General features: G+C 40.9%; 1 protein-coding gene across 1 annotated transcript in view; it reads left to right on the forward strand.

Moving 5' to 3' along the window:
* The window catches only part of roraa (RAR-related orphan receptor A, paralog a), a 194,914-nt gene that overhangs the window by 114,772 nt on the left and 59,689 nt on the right, over positions 1-20,453 (forward strand). The window contains exon 2 of the mRNA XM_044355479.1: positions 16,643-16,672. Within this exon, the coding sequence (XP_044211414.1) occupies positions 16,643-16,672 (30 nt within the window). The remainder of the gene's footprint in view (positions 1-16,642; positions 16,673-20,453) is intronic.

Genomic DNA, 20,453 nt, shown 5'->3' on the forward strand with positions numbered 1-20,453 from the left:
TCGCAGATTTAGTGTATAAAGCACCCTATACCACCCATAGTGTTAGATATTGAAATTTGTCCTCACAGTTCTCTTTGATTTTGTCCCTCAAATATCCGTCTTGTTCTTGAGAGCTGGTCTTTTGGGCAAAGAACTCACTCTGCTTAAGTTTATGAACCCAGCCAACCAGTTTTCCCTCTCTCTTTTTTTTCTCTCACTTTTTCTCTCTTTCATCCACATGCACACAGAAATGTAGCTAAACAGATACTCACAACTGCGCAATAGTGCTAAAACAATTAGTTGATTATGACAGACATTACAATTTTTGTAACTGGTTAATAATTTATCAAGCAAAAATACCAAACCAGCTTCTCATATTGAATACACATGAGAAGATTTGCTACTTTGATCTTTTATATACAGTATCTTTGTAAACTGAATATCTTTTGATTTGGACTATTGGTCGGACAAAACAAGCTATTTAAAGACATCATCTTGGGCGTTTTTCATTGTCATTTTACTAATTGAACAATGAATTCAATAATCCAATGTGTGATCAGGAATGATTAATGAAAACAATCATTAATTGCAGCCCTGCTATGCCTACATCAGAACACAAATTACGGGCCACATTAATTAACACACTTATCCCATCATCATTTTCTCATTCAACCCACTCTTTACCTTTAGCTGAATGACATGTAGCTCCTCTTGTTCTCTCTCGCTGTGCCACAACAGGTGCCACTAACCTGTCGGATACTGTTGCCCTGAAACAACAGGTTCTTTTAGCTCTTTAATCTGACCCAATAGCCAGTTGTAACAGTTGCTCTGTTGTCGCTCTTTAGACTGAATAGGAGGTAAGTACCATCTCTGTCTTTCTGATCTTCCACAGTCTGTGAATTGCTATAAGTAAGTATGTCCCATCTGCCAGGCAGAAATCAATAGGCGCTCTTCACGCCACGCTGAGTTTGTCTGGCTTCTGAGGAATAATTAAAGAGCTAGCTTGCAGCACACAACCATGATGACTAATGCTGTTTAAGGAATGCCTCTCTTACATAAATCAATAGTTCTTATTTCTCTCTCCTCCTTTCCGTCTTTCTTTTTCTCACTCTCTCTCTCTCTCTCTCACTGTCTCTCTCTCTCTTTCTCCCCTCTCTTGCTCTTTCTGTGTGTGTTTGTGTTTATCAAAGCAGACAAAGTTCTCCTTTGTGCTTGTAGGTCAGTGTGTCACTGTGCCTTGTCCATGATGCTTACGCATTTTGACAACCTCTGAGTGAAAAAAAAACCCAAAGTAACTCTCTTCCCTCAAAAAGCAAGACAGATGCAATAGGTTCAGTTGTTATACACAGACAGGTAACTCTGTGTCTCCCTTTCTGTCTGTGCCCCTTATTAACCCTGCAGACAGGGGTCAAGGCTAGAAACAAAAAGTGCATGCATCTGTTTAGGCTGCTTGCCACCCAACAACAGAGAGGCAGAATATATACGTACGTTTGAAATAATGCATGGTTACGATCGAGCACCATGCACACCTTTCCACCATATTAGGTTTTCATAATTGAATAAAACATGGAAGTGCTCCGAACATCCCCCCTCAGAGAGAAATGGCAGTCACTAAAGCATAGAAGCCAACTCAATAAAGAATTGCAAATGAATAAGAGATGAGAAGCAAACGAAGTGTGGTATATGAGAACAAGAGGGTGATTTACTCTAAAACAATATTTGAAACAGCAGGTGAATGAAGTGCAATAATTACATTGTGAAAGGAGGGTGGTTTTGAAGTGGTTGGCCTCATATGAATTACTGCTGGGCTTTCAGTTGTGTCAGTTATTTTTAAACCGTGTCTTTTTTTTTCTTCTTTAACTAGACAGAATATAGATTCAAATCATATGCAAACATGTCCAGAGAAACATCTCTGTCAACCATATTTTCAGTTGCAAAAACTGCACACACACACACTCACACACACACACACACACACAGAAAGAAAGAGAGAAAGGGAGACCGAGAAAAGCTGGGAAAGGAGGTACGCTGTGAAATATCCTGAAGGTCCTTGGCAGCATTAGAGAAAGGCCTGGGAGGTTAGGAAACATCAAATCAATGCATTGTAATGTGAATTGACTGCTGACTTTGATCATCTGCCTTGGGAGTGCCTTAGCATTGAGTGCTGTCACACTGGCTGGGTTAAGCAAATATGGCATGGGCTGAAATGGAGAGAGATGGGGAGTAAGAGACAGGTTAGAATGAGAGTGAGAAAAAAGGGATGTGTGATGCCCGGCTATCATCAGAGAGTAATGGGCACATTAAAATTCAATGTCCGCTTTCTAAATGGCATACTGTAGATGTTCTGCATAGTTAAATTGACTCATAATTGCAGATAGTGAATATATATATTAATGACATGAGGAGGTGTTGGCCCTGTTCCTTAATATGATAATCATACATGTACTGTTGTGTTCCAACTGCTGTATATTTCTTTGAAAAATGTTTCATCTGTAGTGGTCAGGAAAAAGGGATTTTAGCCCAGACTCTCCCAAACTGTATTTCTGGGCAGACACCCTCCACCCAGCCCCCTCCAAAATGATGGGTCAGCCCTGCTTAGTGTCAGAAGCTGCTGATATCCTAGCTCTGAAAGTGGAAATGCTCTTAAGCCTTTCTCCTATAATGGAGTGGCCAGTCTAATCTTGCCCTCTCTGAGCGAGAGCAGGTAAGGAAGAGAGTTTTTTACCACAACACTCTGACCCTTGCTTTGGCACTGTACTGTCCAGATTACAGTGCAGTGCACGAGTGACATCCTTGTTCTCTTGCTACTGTCCCTCAGCTGCACCATCCAGTATCCTCAGGAGGATGCCCCTCTTACATAAGACATACAGTGGTAGTTTTTGTTTTGGGGTTTGAAATCCTTCTGCTGTTAAATTGTCATTTTTCGAGCCTGTCCTCCCAAGAAAAACGACATTCTGGGTCGTGAATTCAGTCGCCAGAAACAACCTATAGTTACATTTGAGTGACAGACACCATCTAGCGGCTGTAGTAATTATGACCTGGAGAAGTGACGTAGTTCAGATATAAGGTGACTTATATTTCTATATTCGGAGGTGGTGGGTTGGGTGGATTGATAGATCCTAACTTGCAAAAAGTGGACTTAGTGGACTTAACTGCAGGAGACCGCTGTTTGTTCCCCGTTTCCAACTACGAGTGTCACGTTTCCAACCACGGGTTGGGACAGTTTTAAAAAAAAACATAATTACGATTGTCGTGGTGTTTACTATTGCCAAACCATGATCTTTCCCTAACCCTAACAAGTGGTTTTTGTGCCTAAACCTAACCAGACCTTAACCACAGTGCTGTCACATCATAAAACATCATTATTTGTAATGGATTTGGAAAGCGCAGACAAATTATATTGTCATGCAGATTACTGCCGATAGAAGCAACATTTTGGAAAAAGCTCCTATGGGTCATTCTAGAGTGCATGGTACAAATGACCTATGTGGTTGTTTAATTTGGAGAACTTTTGGCATTTTTCAAATAACATCTTTAAGGAGAAGGAAAATCATTAAAAGTAGCTTTTAAACGGATCAGAAGACTTGCTGTAAATCTTTGCACATAGAAAATTAAAGAAAGAAACTGAGATGGATGGAGAGAGCTCTGGAATATTTGACATAAAAAACACATTATGTCACTGTGACAAAGAAAATAGGAGGGAGGGCTGATGCCAAACAGGAAGAGAGAGATTCCTTGAGTCAAGCCGGAGCGGCAAAGAGAAGCCCAAAACCTCTTGTCACCGTATGAAAAGAATAGCAAGACGACCCGTAGGTATTGGGCTGCTAGGTGCATCTCCTAACAAGCTGACTGTTCAAAGGCTTTTTAGTGCTCTAGAGAACATGAAAGGCATGTTTAAAAATTTAAAAGCCCGATCTGTTCCAGTGCTATGGAGCGGCAGAGGGAAGCAGATTTTTACGTCGCCATAATTCCCTAGTTGCTTGCTTTGTAAATTAATTAAGATGTTTATGACAGCTGCTTGCACCTAATGGAATGCTTATAGACTATGCTATTAATTATTACTGCTGGCCACGGCTGCAAGCTTTCATATTGCTGAGAATGTATGGCTGTGGCTGCAGTATAGATGTGGTCCCAGCCTCCACCTCAGACCCCTCTTGACTTTGACATTGCATTGAGTGTCAGTGGGTTGTCTATTATGTGTGTTGGGCCAGTGGTGAGTGGCCTATTCTGTATGCTCTTCATACTATGTGTCTGGCCGTCTACATCACAGTGTTGACAGTTGCATAAAAAATAATGTAATGTAGTTAAAACATGGGCACTATTCCACCAAGCCTTGCTGAACACCATGGGGTAGGTTAGAAAGTGGATCTGCCTTTGTTATATGCCAACATTGTGATGATGCTGATTGGGTGTTTCCTTTCTGTAAGGTGCAAAATCCCTGCCCTTAGTCTGTCCTCTCTGTAACGTGGCTTGGCTGTAGGATGTGTTATATTGCTTTGCCTTCTGGACAAAGCCTGTTTTTTATCATGTATTAGAAGTGTATACTAGGATTGTCATCCTTCTACTTGATAAACCAACAGCCCTTCCTGTTACCTTGTCCAGTTGTTATTGTAGGGCAATTGTACAGTGAACTGTAACTGACCTCACGAGCCTGGAGGAAGTTCAGTGGTTTGCTTCCTACTGTTAACTTGGCTCTAGAGCGAAGAGTTGTTATGCTTTCAGTAAGAAAGCATAAACAACTGTCATGCCTATGAGTGTGCAAATACTAGTATGGCTAATTATAGTTCCTCTTTCATATGACTTCACCACAAGTTCTTCCTCTGACATTGTTATGCAATGGCATAAGAATAACCCCATAGACAGCAGGAAGCTTTGTAGCAGCAAGATACAGTCAGCAGATTTTTTAGATATAAATTGTGTATATATTTTAAATCGCATGATGATGATCATTTGGTTCAAATTCTGTTCGAGCGCTGTACTTAAAGCAACTATAATTAATATTTTTATATCAAACCACAGTTTTGTGTCGCTCGTAGTGATGAATCTACAGAGAATTATCAGCGACTCTGCAGCTCCCCTTGGTTTCAGCTCATTGTTGAGCTGTCTGGCTGCAACTTTACTGCTTTGGTTCATTCTCATAGCTCTAATATTGTGTCGTTTTTGGCTCCAGCAGGTAGCTGTTTTCTGAGAAAAAAAGCTCTAAAAACCCACTGTACACTACCTGTACAGCACCAAACAGCAAACAGACACAGTTAGCAACAAGCTGTGGAGCATTTAGCAGTTAAAAAGCCAAATATTTCCCTCAGGAGTTGGTAAAGACCAAAAATTGAGTTTTAAGAGAGTGAATATTGTACTAACATTCACCAGGTGCACAGAAAACATGACTCAAAATGAATGATAATGTTTCTCTGTGTCCGTTGGATATGTAAAAAAAGCGTCTGTTTGCTAACAAATTTGCCACATCAACTTAAAAAGTGATACTATGTCAATATTGCATTCACAGCTTGTCTCTGCCTCCCCCAAGTGGCCAAAAAGCAGTTATTGCAAGCTTAAGATAATTGTACTTTACTTAAATATTTCAATTTTATGCTGCTTTATACTTGTATTCCACTACATCTCAGAGGCAAATCTTGTACTTTGAACTCCACTAGATTTATTTAACAGTTACAGTCATACTTACTTTGCAAGCTAAGCGTCTATAAGCCTGTAGTGAGCATATAAAATGATGCCTTGTTATAGTAGTAAGTTAAACCACCCAATAGTATATGAAATCCTTTTTTTTTAGCTAATTAGCATCAACTGCGACTAGCTGCAACATTAATATGCTGCTTATATGTTCATGCTTCAGGAATAATAATATAAAATGTAATATAACACTGACAGGAGCCATTCTGTCTACATAATAAGTATTTTTAGTTTTTATACATTTAGCTGATAATAATAAATAATAAAAGTCTGAATGCTTCTTCCACCTCTGCAAGTCATTTGCTCAGTACTACAGTTCCCCAAGACACACAAAATAAAATAAAAAAAAAACATGTAAATGCTCTACAGTGTATTGCCTGTGCTTCAGAAATAGCATTGCTTAGTGGTATTATCAAATGGTTCATTTTAAAATGAAAAACAGATTGGATTCATCCGTTTATCAGCTGTCTGGTTACAATGTTGGTGGAAAGTATTTCTCCTGGCCCAAGCATCCAGACAGTGCGTGCCGTGGTCAAGTTGCCCAGGAGTCAATGGGACAAACAAATAACGCAACACAGCTCACTCTGTTGATTACACCATGTGAGGTAGGTTTGTATCCCTCTATCCTCGCAGAAGGGAGGCATCATGTCTCTGCTGTGCAGAGCTTTATCCCGTGTTATCCTCCGATTACATTTACATAGAGAATGCAGCAGGGAGGGAGAAGGCAACAAACTGAAGCACACTCCACCTGCACCACAAGAGGCGATGTGTGAAATATGTATTCAGTCTTTCATCAACCTCTTTATCTGCTACGCATGGGTTATCCTCATGTGTAAAGTCCTCTGTTGTGTTAGCTTTGAAAAAGGAGGAGGAAACTGTGATCTGTGTTCTATTAATCATAGTCCAGCTCCATGGCTGTCCCGTTATCACACATGTGTATAATTACAGGGTATTTGTGCTTTAAGCATGGCTCTATTGCCTGGAAATGGAAGAGTGGCTCCACTGATGAACTCCCTGCTAATAGGACTACCTTTGATCTGCATGGAGCATGGAGGGCTTACAGAACTCGCAGGTTTTAATTATGAAATACATGAAAAATAGATGCTGCACTAAGTGCCGACCATGACTGCAGTGAATCACAGTAGCAGTGCGCTCGCTAGTTTGCCTCTGCTTTTCCTTCCTTTATGTCTTCCAGTGCTCAGAAAATACCTCAATCCCCGTCTCTCTGACTCAGTTCGTTAATGCGAAGAAGCAAAAAAGACAAGTCCATGATATTAATTAGTGGATTGACAGACATGTAATTCATCTCAGAGGAAGTTTTCATTACATGGGAGGCTTCAGAGGGGCAGTTTGGCTTATTGGCAAGTGCTAAGACCAGACCTAATGGGGCTGCAGTTCCCTCCCATTTGAGCAATTACAGCCAAGTCCTTATCAGCAGAGCCATGAGTCCACTGTTGTGGGACCTTGACTTCCAACACACTCACATAGAGTGATCCTTCCCCACAGACTCTTGTTCATTAGACAAGTGCCTGCTGTACTGTACTTTACTGGATGAGAATTGAGACTGAATGAGTGATGGTAATGAAAGGGTTCCAATATATTTCTGAGTCAGCCTTTATAGAGCTGATATTAGCTGACATTAGTTTGTCATCAAAGCACTAGACTTCTCCCCCTTGAGATGATTATACAAGCAGTCTTGTGTGTAAAGTCTATGCAGACTTGGACAGCTCTGGTAACAGATTGTCACCAACTGTCAGAGCACACATCAACTCACCTATCCTAATCCCATCTTTTACTTCTGCTATTCTTGAGATGATGCATACCGAGCTCGGACAGGGGAGTTGAATAAACAAATCTTGTGCAACACTTCATCTGTTACAATGACTTATACCTTTGGCAGAAGCAGTCTACCACTGTGGTTTCCTGAAGTAGATCGCCTGTGAATCATCCTTTGCAAAGAAGCATCGAAACAGAAGACGAAGAGAAAAACAAAACAAGTGAGAAGAAGTGATTTCAAGCATACTGTAGATCTGAGATTCTCTTTATTTAACTGCAATATGCAGCCAATTGTGAATATGTAAGTTCTCCTGAATAGGTTAGCCCAAGGGGGCACATCTCTATTGGCCAATTGTATAAGTCTTACAACCCGTTATTGTAAAAAAAGTGCATAACTGGAGTGTACGCCTTGGGAGCTGTAGGTAATTGTATTCCTCCTTTAGATTTCAACTTGTGTAGGGCTAAGGTAATAAATTGTAATGTGAACAGAAATTCACAAGTGTTGTCTCTAGGGAATGATTCTCTTGTCTACTGGAGAGGCAGAACAACCCCATGCCCCTCTTACAACATATACATTTCAAATTATATAATAGTTAAAGCCTTTTTATACAAGTGTGTAAACATACCCACTGGTGGCCTATACAGACTGCTGTTCAGTAACAGTAAAGTGAGCTAGGGTGGTCTGCAGAGTGTGGTTTGTCTTTATTTATGGTGCGGGCTGAAAGGCTATTGGGTTTCATGTGCGGTTGAGGCTGGATCACTGGGAGATTACCGCTGGGCTGGGAACCGCCAGTGCAGAGAGTACACAGAGGCCTGCCTGTGCCCCTGGCCTCACTTTGACCAGCGCCCAGGGCCTTCCTGCATCCGTCAGGCCCCCCGGGACCAGCTCGCACTCAGAGGAGAATTACGGTATAGTACAGCTTGAGCCAGGATCAGAGTGAACAACATCAGAGCAGTAGAAACCCGAATATTTTGGCTTTTCACCTGCAGTACTGTACTGAATCACAAAAATATAACTGAATGGAATGGCTCAGTGGTTTCTGATTGGGCAGTTCCCTGTTTAGTTTGTAGACGTTTCCCGAATCTTTTTTTCTTTCACCATAGCTAACCTTCACTGGTTCTCTGAGCATGTTTCAGATTAACACTGAGCACATAGTGATAAATATTTGTGCAACGGTAATGATAAAAACCATTCTCCTCAGAATAGCCTGTAACAAAAAGGCTGTTGGTGGTGTGTAAGAGCCTTGGACTTTGTACAATGGGTGTTTTTGGATCTTGTCGTTTTTTTAAGCTCACATATAAGTGAACCTGTGCAGCAGTGTCTTACCAATAACAATAGCACTTATCGCAATGTTCCCTGAGGTACAATTAAAATTCCGTCAGAGTCTTCAATCTGCCTCCCAGCCATGCCTGCTGTTTCTCGGCCCTCCTGGGCCACATCAATTCCTCTGCTGCAATGCATAATTCACGAGCCACCAAACAGCACCGAGGACTCACCTGGAGACTCACAGGCCCAGCAATGCAGAACTGCTCTGGGGGAGACGATGTACATGAGCCTGGGTGACATTTGTAGGGGGTGAGGTGCATGTGACATGGTACCTTAAGTCAACAAGGGCTACTATGATCTCAGGGTCACTCTGATAACATTGCTTTCTCCTCTGGGATCTCCCAACTTCTTGCCTTTCCCAGTAAGGCATGCATTTTTTTCTGTACGTTCTCCTTTCGTCTTCTGAAAGACGATTGTGGTGTCCTCTAAAACTAATTTGGATGTATATCTTCTATTTGCAGACAATTCCATAGCGATGCATTGGAGTAACCTGTGGAGTCTCAGAGTGGTTGCTTTTAGTTAAAACCAATTAGAAATGACCAGAAATAACAGCGCCTGGAGACAGAGAAGTCATTTTTCACTTGAGCCTCCCCAGAGAGTTGGCCTCTCCATGGATTAAGTGTTTTAGTATATTAGGGGGCAGCTGATTAGAATCATTGTGCTTTTTTAATCATTAAATTTTTGCATGTATAGTTTATAGCAGTATAAGAGCTAATAAGGCTAAGTGTGTCACTGCAAAAGGGAGGATTGTTTAAATGACTTTGTGTATGGAACTTGGCCTTCACAAAGACTGCCAAAGTTAGAACAGCAGAGAGGTCCTTGAATCAGATCACCTATGGGCTCAAAACGTATTGTAGCTGTGTATTACCATATCTGAATGTATTAAAACATTTTGTATGAATGCATTGAATGTGTAAAAATGTTTTGTTCAATTGAATTCAAATGAATGTGTAAAAAAATATCTGAATGAATAGATGTAATTTTTCGAATCCGTAAGGAGATCTGTAGCTGTGCATGACATTTTGTGAACAAATGAAAAAGGTTTGCACAAATAATTTCCAATGTGTGAGTGCATAAAGAAGATTTGCACAAAGGTTTACAGTTATGCCTCAAAGGTCTGCAGTTTCAATAAAGGTTTGCGGTTACCCACCTACAGTATCTGTTTCTGGGTGAAAAAAGTTCACACAGAACTCAATTGTATGTATGAATCCAAAGTTTACAGCTACTATGAGTATCAAATCTATGAGTATGAGTCAAACCTATGAGTACAAATACTTTTGTCCCACATTCAACGCTTCCTCTTGAATAACAAATGGAGTAGCTCTGAAATGCTAGGGGTGCATCTGCTGAAGGCACTGAAAGCACACCCCAACTGAGCAGCCTCTAAGCTTCTGAGCTTAACAACACTCATGCTGAACTCCCTTATAAAAATAAACACTTTAAAATAGGCCTTGTTTGTGTAGGTGAACTCCATTTAGAAGAATGACACCGAATTCCATTGAAAAAGATGATAATTTAACATAACGATGATTGGTGATGGATCACTTGTTAACTAGTTATTTAAGTTACATTTTTACTGAAATAAGTCCACATTTATTTACAGAATAGGTGCTGATTTAAACAGTGGCTCCTAACGGTACTTTATTTTTAAAATATCATCCAAGTTGCTCGTTTTACACCTACAGTCAAGGCCTATCTTAAATTGTGTATTTTTATAAGGGAGTTCGGCATGACTGTTGTTAAGTTCAGAGGCTGTTCAGTTGGGGTGTGCTTTCAGCGCCTTCAGCAGACACACCCCCAGCATTTTCGAGCATCCCCACTGGCTATTCAGGAGGAAGCATCAAATGTGGGACAAAAGTGTTTGTACTCACAGTTTGATTTGTAATTGTAGATTTGACTCGTAGCAGTAAATTTGGGATTAACACATACATTTGTGTTCTGTGTGAACTTTTTTCACCTACAGATAGATGTGTATCTGCAAACCTATTTTGTAACTGCAAACCTTTGATGTGTAACTGCAAACCTCTGTGCAAATCTTCTTTGTGCACTCACACTGGAAATTATTTGTGCAAATCTTTTTCATTTGTTCACAAAATGTCATGCACAGCTACAGATCTCCTTATGGATTCAAAAATTAAATCTATTTGTTCAGATATTTTTGCACATTCAAACATTTGAATTCATTTGATCAAAACATTTTTACAAATTCACACATTTGAATGTATTATACAAAATGTTTTCACACATTCAGATATGGATACACAGCTACAATACTTATGTGCCTAGCCCTTAATCATCCATCTTATAATAGGAATTTTGATGAGATGAGCATTGATGCAAGAGCAACCTTGCATCATACCTTTGTACTTTGGCTGTTCCTCATACTGTCTGACCCACCACAATACTCGACTATCTAAACAAGTATATATTCTAGTGTTCTAGTGTTCCTTAAGCCTGAATTCATACTGTGTTAAATTTCTGAAATGTATAGCGCCATAAATCACAACAAAACATGTTTCCTAAACAATTGGAGCTGCTTTTGGTGCTTTGTGATGGCTAAGAAGAGACACACATTAATTTTTTCTAATTATTTTCTCTCAGGAATGTAGCAGCACTTTGTCAGTCGGGCAGGCGGCAGCAGTCAAAAGATGGACTACTGAATGTGGCTACATCTATCATTCTTAAGATGACCATGGCTAAGGCACCGTCATTAACCAGCAACCTCAGGAGTAGCCTAAAATTAACAGTCCCATACAACTGCCATCATTAAGACAGGGCAATAACCAAACCTTCACATTATTGTCTGATGTTTTTTTTTTTTCTATCTGCGAGGCCTTATTAACTGGAGACAGTGTGTACTGCAAGTGTGCATTCCCAAGGCCTATGGTATTGACCCGTAATTCCAGTAGGTGTCTAGCCCGTCCCTCACTGGATTTTCTTACAGCTGGGTGTGTTTCGCCGGCTGTGTCCTTGTGTGCGTCGGGCGTGCAGCAGTGGCATGTGGAGCAGGCAGCAGGAAGCGAGCCTCCCTGTCTCCCCAGACTGAACAGTGAATGAGGATAAGTGAGGAGCGCCAGTCAATGAATCAAGCAGCAGGGAGGGAGCAGCCAGGGGGGGAGTGTGACGTCCCCACGGGAGAGGCCTCGCATTAGGAACTTCCTCGTCTGTGTGTTTCTGGCACAGGTTAAATGGATCGCTCCCATTAGCGCGCTGAGAGGACAGCTCCATTATATGAAGGAGACTGTAACTTTGAATGTCACGGTGCAACAACCCCAGAGCACGCCTCGTCTCCCAGGGAGGCAGGGTGACAATAACCATCCATGATAATCATTCCCTGTCAGGCTTTAAGGAACCTGAAATTATGACGTACAGCCTGCCGTGCGCCTCAGACTTCATTACAGCGCTGTCACTTTGAGTCGCCTGCAATGGCACGGTGCTCCACAGCCGGCTGCAGCACTGTGGCTGCCAAACCCCAGACTCACTCTTCTCCTGTCTAAGTGGCATGTTTACAGGATGTGTGCCCCCCTGCAGATAGATGTGGTGGAGGTTAACCTCCAGTCATCTGCACAGTGCCTCTCTTCCTCTATAGCATAGACAAAGTCTCATGAGAACATGTGCTGAATTGTTTACCAATGCGAGGGGAAATATGACTGATCAAAGGCCACAGTGTGACAACTGTCCCTCCTTCCATTGTGACAAATGGTAATGTAGAAATTTGAATTCAGCTGCAACTTCACACAGACAGCAGGCTTGCATTTTAACCTCAATTTTTATTATTACTTAAATAAATAATGGCCACATAGATGTGTAGAAAGGGGCGATCCTCAGGCTGTAAGCATGTTTATACCAGCCTGTTTGTCAGCCAAGGAGAGATTCACCTCCAGACTGACCTCTGAACCTGCCATCCAGTGGAGAAGACATGAGCTGGCAGGCATTGCCAATGTCAGTGCCCAGAGCTAACTCCTTCTTTCTCACCGCCTGACTCATTCATTGGCTTTGTGGCCCCTTCTCCTTGCCACCTCCAATCACAGGGCTCTGAATGACACATAGAGGAGGAAGTGGGCCTACAAACCACCCCCCCGCTTCCTCTATAACCTGCATAGCAACAGGCCGTATGAGCATTTTCTGTAAAAGACAGAATGTGTATCTTAGAACGTATTTGTTAAGAGAATAATTTTCATATCACTAGGTGTTTGGGATTTGGTCAGTGGGAGATGCAGAGTAGTTGGGAAGACCTTTTATTACAGCACACACACATACACAGATAAACAAATGCAGGTTTTGGCTGTGTTTCTTGGAGTTTTTGATGTTCATATATTGTTAGGGTTTTATTGTTTATTATCTCTTTCTGTACATCTAGTTTTATGGACTTAAAGATACACTGTGGAGTTTTTGACCACTTGTGGCACTGTAGAGCAATGATTTCTTGAGCTGTTCCCTGTATGACTAGCACACGCATGTGGACACACATGATACAAACTTCTGCTGACTTCAGAGGGTGGGTATAGTATATTGACAGTTGGTGCTGGCACTACGCCATAACAGGTAGTGATGTGGACAAAAAGTGGAGAAGAAGATGACTGCTGGATAATTTAAACAATGCAGGTTTCAAAACCAAAATTAGCACATTTTCATGAGGTTATAAATGCATGTTTTGGTGCATCTACATGTTTTTTCAGCCCTTAGGGATACACACAATACTTTGTAGTGAGAAACTTTCAATGTCCAGTAAACAAAACTGTATTTGTTTACACTGAATTCCCCAGGGTACCCTTACAGTAAATAATACCCCTTCTAAAATAGACTTGACTTTATGAAGCATTTAGATTTAATATGTTCACTACAATAGGGCAATACAAGTTTACTTAATATCAGAATTACTCTATAATAAAAAATAATTTATTAAGTATATTAATTAGGAAATTCAGTGGTTATAAAATTATGATCAGTCATTACTACATATTTGATGTTGAGATGAAAATCTGAGGTTTAGAGAATTAGCCTTTTTTGTGTCTGATAAATTGTTTTTGATGTTATTAGTGAAAGCACCAGTGACAGCAAAACAATGCACATTATCATGTGGTCTGTGTGGCTAACCTTGGGGAAAAAGCATACACATAAAGTTTACCCACACCTTCACAGAGACTTGGGTTTCTTTCACTTCCTTTCTCATAAACAGTTTTGCAAAGCAAATGGTTGTTTATAACCTTACGATCTCTTGTGAGACTAGAGCTCAGGGAAGTCACTTTTTTGCTCCTTGTGTAACATGTATTTCATTTGGCATGAAGTGCCTTCAGATTAAATCATATGTACACATTTTGTCTATAACTCTAACTAGACTCCAATTTGAGAATGTCTTTGAAAGTATGTAAAGATTTATTTATGTAGCACTTTTCCAAACAAAAGTTACAAACACTTCATATTAAAAGTATTAAATATTGCATCAAACAAGCAAAATAATAACAAGATAGAACTTACAAAACAGAAATAGTATGTGTCAACTAACAATTATTTTAAAAAATGTATTATTCAATTGATTGGATAATTGTTTAGTCTATAAAATATCAGAATGTAGTGAAAAATGCCCATCACAGTTTTGTAGAGCCCAATGTCATTTGATTGAAGTGCAGAATTAAGACTCGGTTACTGTTTATTTTCTCCTTGCGTAATGTCACAGTTGGACAGAACAGAAGGTTTTGGCCCCGAGCACTGGAACAAGGCTAGAGCTCCATCACAGACTGCTGGCCCCTAGGTGACTGTTTCCCTCTTTCTGCTCAGTGGAGTTGATATCAGTTATGTGTTTCTGTGTGTATGTCTATAGGAGGCTGAAGGGCTTATTTGTTTTCCCCCTCGTTGCTCTTTGACTCGTTTCCCCTCAAACGTGTCTGAAACATTGTTATCTCCGGCCAGACGCCTTTTTCACAGAGTTATTGAATCATGTCAGCTCGCCGTCCCCCGAGTTTCAAATGCAAGCTGTAGAAAAATTAGCCATTGCTTCCGCATGACAAGTGGGATCTATTAGTGTGCTCTCGCCCTGCAAAGCATGAGCATCCAGCGGGCCTCTGGGGACCACGGCTGGCTGTGCGCTCGTCCGCATCAGGCTCCTGGGGCATTAGACCAATGCTGCAGACAGGAGAAGCAGCCGGAGTCACAGCAAGGACCGAAGTGGCTCATTCGATGAGTTGACACCCGAAGGAGTGAGGAAGGGCAGTATGAGCAGTGGCAGACCAGCTCCACCTCAGCCAGGTCTGACTCACGCTGGTCAGACTGGCCACTTGTTTGATAAGCAGACTACAGACATCCCTGCTTGTATCTCAGATAGTTCATCAGATGTTTTTGTACCACTCTGGACATGCAATTTCTCAAAGACCCTTATAAGCCAGAGTAACATTTGTAATAAACTGGTCAGTTTAAGTTCTAGGAAGTCTGAGGGTGAGGATGATATAGATCCTTCCACCCCTACACCGCAACGCTTGCTTAATTGCAGCACTGCTTGCAAATATTTTTGAGCTTAGGTAACGTCATTTATATTTGATATAATTCCAAATATATGTAAGGCGGCTCAATGAGAGCAGTGTCCCTCTGATTTAAATGATTATTGTTCAAATCTTAAGTGGACTCCACCACAGGCTTTTGTGGAGACAAATATTTTTACAGCCAGCAGGCTCCATTTAGACCATTTCACAGCACAGTTTCATGTCAACAGCTATCATTTCCCTGAACTATCACCACCACTGTGCTGCAGTTTGTATTGACTTATAAAAAGCATGGACTTTGGCATTTTTTTAGTTAACTGGTTTCATGACTAACTGTATGGAAATAGTTAACCTGTCTTTGTAATAGTACCAAATAAAACGTTCTTGAAGTCAGTGAAGGTGTCCTTCAAGGGTCTATCATGGTTCCTCTTGTTTCTCTTCTTTTATCAATCACAGTTGTGAACAGTGAACAAACAAACTTTACAAAACACAATCTGTCTAGACAAGAGCCTTGTCTGTCTAGACAGCTAGCATGAGGAGCACCTGACCAGCTATTTTGAATGTCAGAATTTGATTCTTGTATAGAAATAAAGCATGCTTCTTTCTCTTCTGTTACTTTGATGACCATCATACAGTCAACAATTACAGTATGTCCTTGATTAGCTGTGCTCTCCATCTACCCTAAAACCTCATGATTTTGTGTATCACAGTGCACTGCACATTATGGTGATACATTTTTCACTCACCATTGTATCTTATATAAAAAGGTGGGGTGTTCCTCGTTTAAAAAAAACAAAACATGATTATATCTTTTAAATGTTTCATGTAGTCATTTTCTTCATATTCTGACAGTGACTAATCAGTGCTGTGTATGTTAATTTGTTATTATTCTATTATACTTTTGTGTTGTGCTTTCATATACATTTTTTTGTACACAAGTACAATCTCGATGAGACTATGTACTTAAATAAAGGATTAACTTACTAACATTGAGGTCAAAGTGCCTCCATCCCGCTCTGGGCCACAGGCTTAGTCATATACTCAGGCCCAATCAGTGGGGCTGCTGAGCACATTAGCATTCCAAATGTTGTTTGTTTTACAATGAATTTCATTCTCTGCCTGCAGAGGATAGAGTTTCAACCACCTTGTTGTGGATGTTGATGTAGCATGGCCACAGGTCAGACACCAGTCTACACACATAATTGCCTTGGGCCTGCCACCTCAATGACCTTAGACAGTGACAGTCTGTTGGACCACAGGGTCCTCTTCTTCATTGTTATCATCACTATCAATTAGATTTAACCAGAGCATCATGTAAATGATGCTTTCAGCTTGGTATTTATTGCTGTTTTTAATATATTGGTATTCATGGTTTTCTCTTTCTGTTCTCTTTTTGCAGGTATCTCAGTAACAAAGAAGACACATACCTGTAAGTACAGTTAATTTTTATTATTTTATTTTTGTTGCACTACAATTTTAAGGCTGTAGAAATAGACATTTAACTTCATTCAGAAATATTCTACACAAACTTCATGTGAAAAAAAATCTTCATGTCTTATATATAGTAGACATAAGATATCTTGTTTGTATCCATGTTTTTTCATCTTATGTTCTTATATAAATATTATTTTTCTGACTAGGATTGTGGTAAATCAATACCCTCAATTAGATCTGTGCCATCCGCTTTCACTATTTCTTCATCTTGATCCCAGAGAGAGTATGATGATAACCCCAGAGAGGAAATTAAAATGCTATGCAGTCTTATGACTGCTTGATAATCATGCACAGTTGAAGCAGCCAGTGTGCTGAAGCACCTCTTTGTTTTCTGCAAGGTCCTGCAGCTGAACAACACGGATGTGGTGTTGTGTGGTGGTTTGTAACCTCTGAGGCTGCATTAACTACCAAGAGTTTGTATTCTTCAAGTACAGATCATATCACGAAAATTGAAAGATACTCACACAGTATGTGACACATGTGAGATGCAAGGTTTCTTTGTGCACTACAACGATCATACACAGACTTTGCCTTCTCTAACCAACACTGCCTTTTCAATTTCAGTCTGCTCATGAAGAATTGATGAACAGTCAAACCTGTAGAAATCAATGATTTCCAAGAGATCTGTACTGTATTTTGACACGTGTGAAGTGTAATCGAAAAGGCATGTTAAACTGCTTTTGTGTAGTGTACTGCAGTGTGCGTGTGTGTCTGCGTGTGTGTATGTGTGTGTGTGTCTACGTCTATGTGTGTGTTCACTGTGTGAATGGAAGAAACTAGCCCTGAAGGCTATCCTTTCGCTCTGATCACTCTGATGAAACTTGTGGAGAGGGAAGGCCAGAGGGCTTTTCTGTAAGAGCGGTCGGAGTGTTTCAGATTGTGAGATGTTGCATCTCACTCTGTAAAACTCCTCAGCTCTTTCTTACATCAGACAGCAGGGCAAAGGATATGATCTTCTACGCAAGACAGCTCTACCTTACTCAAACAGCCCCGTCAAAACAGCAGCATGATTGTGTGTTAAGCTATTTGCTTGTCTGGAGGGGCTATGGTGTTTTTTTTTTTTTTTCTTTTTTTTTTTTTTTTTTTTTTTACATGTGTGCGTGTGCATGTTCGTGTTTGTGTCAGGATATCTTCAAGGTAAAAGAGAAGAGCTTTGACCCACCATCCACCGCCCCACTATCTTAATTAGTGCGGCGCTAAGCACCTCTACACCGGAAGGGGGCTCAAATCAAAGAGCATGATTTAGGAGTCTTGGGTTCAAAGCCCTGGGCAGAGACTGGACTACGCTGTCTCATTTCAGTGAGAAATATTCAAATCTTGTCCGTGTGAGGAAATCAAAGTAAAGCCCCTTAACAAGTAGTTGATTGCTGTGCCTCACAGACAGGAAGCGACTGTGGAACCTCGTCAGAGCTGTGTGCACAAGAAGAAGTTCAAGGGCCAGTTAATGGTCATTGAGAATGTGGAGGGAAGGTCTTTTTTTTTCAGAGAAGCCTGGTGATTATTTGGCTGGTGGAGTAATAATGAGGGAGATCGCACTGCCCTACATGGTTATAGTCAGGCTGTAGATCTATTTCTGTTCCCAGAGTGAAAACATTGGCTTCCCCACTACACCAGTCCACACTGGCTCTTGTAATATGAGCTAGGCAGTCCCGTTTGTGTATGTGTGTGTGTGTGCATATGCGTGTGTGTTTAGAAGGTCTTCCCAGTCCAACCCAGACCACAGGGATGGTCCGTGTCTCTGACTAACTCCCTACTCTGCCTGAGTGATCAAACTGCTGGAAGCTCCCCGCCATGCCAGTCCCCTCATCAATATAAATTACAGGGGCAGCTGTTCACTGGCAGACTCCTCTCTTCTCTGCTCCTCTCTTCTCTGCTCCTCTCCTCTCTTCTCTTCTCTTCTCTTCTCTTCTCTTCTCTTCTCTTCTCTTCTCTTCTCTTCTCTTCTCTTCTCTTCTCTTCTCTTCTCTTCTCTTCTCTTCTCCTCTCTCCTCTCCTCTTCTCTCCATTCTGCACTTCCCTTTTCCATCCACCTAATTTAACTAATCATTTAGCCATCAGAAGACGAAGTATTCTAGATGAAAACAGATACTTACTGTTATCATTGTGCCAATGACTGTCCCCATTCAGGCTGTTATAAAAACTTACATAGATTTACCATCTGAAGCAGAACCTTTCTCTCTCTCTGACTTCCCTTCTCTCTTCATTCCCCATAAGGGGTGGCCCCTCAGCAGCACTTTCTCTTACCGCAAGGCTATAATTCTCAGCAAGAAGTCAGCTGTGGTTTTCCTGTACATTTCCCTGACAGATTTACAAATGCTTTCTTGTATGGACTTTTAGTAGCAGTTGACTTTTAGTAGCCTAAAAACGACCTGCGTAAAAAAAAAAAGTGACAGCAAAAGATCAAGGGCTTACATTTCGTATTGTAGGTTTTTTTTTTTTTTTTTTCTTACTTTGATGGTGGACACCAGATATACGCCATCACCTTCTCCTACCTCGGCAGGCCGGCGTTGCTGTGAGATGAGTTTCTGTTTGGACCTGTTGAGAGAGATGGTGTGGAGCGGAGGATCAGATGCAGCAGCTGATTACACCGAGATTAGACGTCTCACCTCTAATCTACCATCAGCAGTCTGGGGCTCTGTCTCACAGCTCGAATAGCAGAGAGCCAGCTAGCACACACACGGGTCGTGTAGCCAGGATGCTCTTCCTCGAACAGAGCAGATCTCCTGATTACCTTGAGCTAATCCTGTCTCTCTCTTGCAGCAGTAGATGTACAATATACTGATTGTCTGCTGACTGTTCAGACAATGATACAAAGCAAGACCGCAAAACTCTGGATAATCACAATAAATTGCCGGTTTTTCTACAGTTTGCTTTTGATTAGACAAAACATGCAAGATCACTGACGTCAACAAAATAACCACCTTAAACACTTCACAAGCTGAAATTGCATCTTTCTGACAATGTCACCAAAAGTTTAAAACAGATAATCATCACAGAAACACTATTAACTAATAGTCAAGCACTGTTAATTCGTTATTATTGTGTTTGATTCAATTTTATTTCACATGTGTATCCTGCCCATCCTTTGTATTAACATGCACTACTGTATATGTGGTGTGTGTCTTGGTTTAGATTGGGAATAGAGTGGCCAGAGGGAGGCAGTAATACAAATGTGACTCTGGGAAAAGAAAAGGAGACAGACGAGCCTTCCTCTCTTCAGTCTTACAGATACGATGTAGAGCCCCAGTCTTTTTTCACCCTATATTTATCTCCATTGCGGTGACAGAGTCCTTACACTGATTGAGAAACATGGCCTTGCTCCAGCATCTTCATTTATTTGCTAGCAGCTTGTATTGAGTTTCTCTCGTCAGAGATGTGCACTCACATAGTAATAGTGCAGCCAATCTGTTTTAAAGGAACCAGATGATTTAGATTTTTTTGGCGCTGCCTTAGAAAAACTGAGTGCACAGTCGGAGGGAAAATAATATCAGTCATTGAGACTCACTCAAAGTTAAAAAGCCAGAACTTGTAGATTTTATGCCTCTACGTTTCACATTTCTCTCTTTACAGTATATTTTTTAAAAGTAGTCTGGTGTATTTTTGCAAATATATGCAAACAACATTATTAATCCCAATAATGCTCCCTGTGTTCACATGGCACAATGACAGGTTGTGTCTTTAAAGCATCTGCTTTACCTCTAAATGACAGCAGATCC

The sequence above is a fragment of the Thunnus albacares genome, chromosome 7 (assembly GCF_914725855.1).
Source record: "Thunnus albacares chromosome 7, fThuAlb1.1, whole genome shotgun sequence".
NCBI lineage: Eukaryota > Metazoa > Chordata > Actinopteri > Scombriformes > Scombridae > Thunnus > Thunnus albacares.